General features: G+C 42.6%; 1 protein-coding gene across 1 annotated transcript; it reads right to left on the reverse strand.

Moving 5' to 3' along the window:
• Positions 1 to 4: 4 nt before the first annotated feature.
• Positions 5 to 2,113, reverse strand: PCDHB7 (protocadherin beta 7; the record flags this gene model as incomplete). Its single annotated transcript, XM_081811176.1, has 1 exon — positions 5 to 2,113. A coding segment is annotated over exon 1 (1,407 nt), but the record flags the coding sequence as incomplete, so codon positions are not given.
• Positions 2,114 to 2,924: the final 811 nt, after the last annotated feature.

Genomic DNA, 2,924 nt, shown 5'->3' on the forward strand with positions numbered 1-2,924 from the left:
CGATGTGCAGGGCGGGGCTGTTGTTCTCGCGCACCCGCAGGGTGTAGGCGCTTTGGCTGAAGGCCGGGGCGTTGTCGTTGACGTCGGACACCGTCACCGTTAGGTGGTGCTGGGTTTTCAGCCTGGGCGTCCCCAGGTCAGTGACGGTGATGGTGATGTTGTACTCGGCCTGGCTCTCTCTGTCCAGCGCCCCATTTGTCACCAGGGTATAGAAATTCTCTACTGATGGCTTCAGGACGAAGGGGAGATGGTCTTGGACGGAACACACCATCTTTGCATTGTTCCCTGAATCTCTGTCTCTAATCCTAAAGACAGCTACTACTGTCTCTGGTGAGTTTTCTGCAATTGGGCTAGTAAGTGACGACATGAGCAGTTCCGGTGGATTATCATTTACATCTGTTACATGGACCACCACAGTACATTTTCCAGAAAGCCCTCCACCATCTTTGGCCTGAATAGTTAATGTATAAGTTTGTATTGCCTCGTAGTTCAATTCAGCTTTAAGATGAAGACTGCCAGATGTTGAATTGATTTGAAACGTTTTGAGAATTCTTTCAGTAGCGTAAAAAAATGCATAGACTATTTCTCCATTACTTCCGGTATCTAGATCTCTAGCTGACACAGCGACAACCAGGGAGCCAACAGGGCTGTTCTCGGGCACCTGCACCTTGTAAAGCGACTCTACAAATTCAGGGACGTTGTCATTTATGTCCAGAACTAGGATGCGTATGAGGGTGGTTCCCGATCTGGGCGGAGAGCCACCATCCAAGGCGGTGAGGGTTAACCTGAGCTCAGGAACCTCTTCACGATCCAGCACTCTATCCAGTACCAATTCGGGATAAACATTCCCCTCCCCACTATCACGGATATTAATATGGAAATAGACATTGGAGTTAATGGTGTAGTTTCTCAGGTTGTTGATTCCAACATCTGAATCCTGTGCACTTTCTAGGAGAAATGTTGCCCCTGGAGTAGTGCTTTCTAATATGTCCAAGGTGATCTCTCTATCTAGAAATACTGGAGAATGGTCATTGATGTCTCTGACCCATAGTTCAGCACGGAAAATCTGAAACGGCTTTTCAAGTAACAACTGGAAAGGCAGCACACACGGCTCTGTGGGGCCGCACAGTTCCTCTCGGTCTAATTTCTCATTTAGAAGCAAATCACCAGTAAGCGGATTGAGGAGTAAAAATCGTATGTTCTCATCTGAAACGATTCTAGATCCCCGAGCTGACAGTTCCCCAGCCCCCAACCCCAGATCAATTGCTAGGTTGGCCAGAAAGGTCCCTCTGTCCGTTTCCTCTGCCACAAAATACCGAAGCGGTTCTGCGCCAGCCCAAGACACTCCCAAAAACACACAAAGAAATAACACTTGCCTTTTCTGCACTGCACGCACCACTCTGGCCTCCATTCTTTGTTTTAGCAATCTTTCAAAACCACGTTCACTCGGCCTCAAGCAGCTCTCAGAAATGGCAGAAACCGAATCCTTAGAAATGAGCTGGATAATAGCAATGCTCGTGGGGAAGAGTCCCACTTTTCCCCAACTCCATCACCACGGTTTCCTTCCCTCTACTTTTCTTGTCTGGCCAGCTTCCCTCTGAACACTGGAAATTCTAACATCCTTTGTGCGGGTATTTCCCCCTCTTTTTAGCCAGCAGCGCCACCTTGCGTTTTGTGGATGTTATTCTCTTTTTCAAGACTAGAACAAAAAGATGGCGGATTAGAGGAACTGCAACAGGAGTGATTTTTTTTCCCCCAAGTGTCTTTGCGGTTTTATTATATCTTTTTCCTCAGATGGTCACGGTAATGTTAGTAGTTTACATTGATTTTCCCTCTGATAGTCTGAATTTTCAGAAAAATAAATTTGTTGTTTTCCTTAATCTGGGAACATGAAATTAAATTCTGCCTTCCCACCAGGAGTAAATCTTAAGAAAGCTTTCCCCAGTTTTTAAATGAGTTCGGTTTGGTGGCTTTTCTGGTGGTACATCTATGACTCTCTTTCCCATTTTACTTTTGGTTTTCGATCTGTCCAGGTTTTAATTTTAAAGTAATTTGTATTTAATTTTATAAGCCATTCATTTTCTCTAGGTTTGCAAAATTCATTCTATTTTTTTTTTATCTTTAGGTATATCCCTATTTGTTAGTAATGTTTAATGTTTTGTCTCCTTTTTATTCTTGGGGAGACTTACAAGGTCTATATTTTGCTGATATTTTAATATGCATTTTTTTCCAAAAAGGTATATGAACTTGGTTCAAAATCAAATATTACTAAGTGGCTTAGAATAAAATACAATTGTTTTCTGCCCTTTCCTTACTTTCCTAGCTCCCTTCCCAATAGCCAGCCACTTTAATCTCTTTGTTATCTCCTCTGCTTTATTCTGTATTCTGCTGTATTTTGATTAATTTTAGACATTATCAATTGACTCCTTATGTTGGATTAGGTTTTAGCTCTTGTACACTTTCAAGGTCGGTTCATGCCTTCCTTTAGTTGCAGTATCATTGGGAATATTATTGTGTACAAATTATATTTTCTTTCTCATTTTTTTCTTGAAGTTAGTAATTGCTTTGCTTTTTCATTTACTTGATTTTCTTTTTAAAATATTTTATTTATTTGAGAGAGAGAGAGCACAAGCAAGAGGGAGAGGGAAAGGAAGAAGCAGACTCTCCGCTGAGTGCAGAGTGGGAAGCTGGGCTTGATCCCAGGATGCTGAGATCATGACCTGAGCCAAAGTCAGACGCTTTACTGACTGAGCCACCCAGGCACCCCTATTTGATTTTCTTTATATTTATCACTTGTTCTTCCCATACCTCCAATTGCTTCCCAGTAGGATTTTCCACATGACCATTCCCATATCTCCTGAGATAGCAATTTTCTTTAAATTGGGTGGTTGTTCTCAAAATGTGCTGCATTGCTATCATCCTGG

The sequence above is a fragment of the Leptonychotes weddellii genome, unplaced genomic scaffold (assembly GCF_054177405.1).
Source record: "Leptonychotes weddellii isolate Sample4059 unplaced genomic scaffold, ASM5417740v2 HiC_scaffold_6055, whole genome shotgun sequence".
NCBI lineage: Eukaryota > Metazoa > Chordata > Mammalia > Carnivora > Phocidae > Leptonychotes > Leptonychotes weddellii.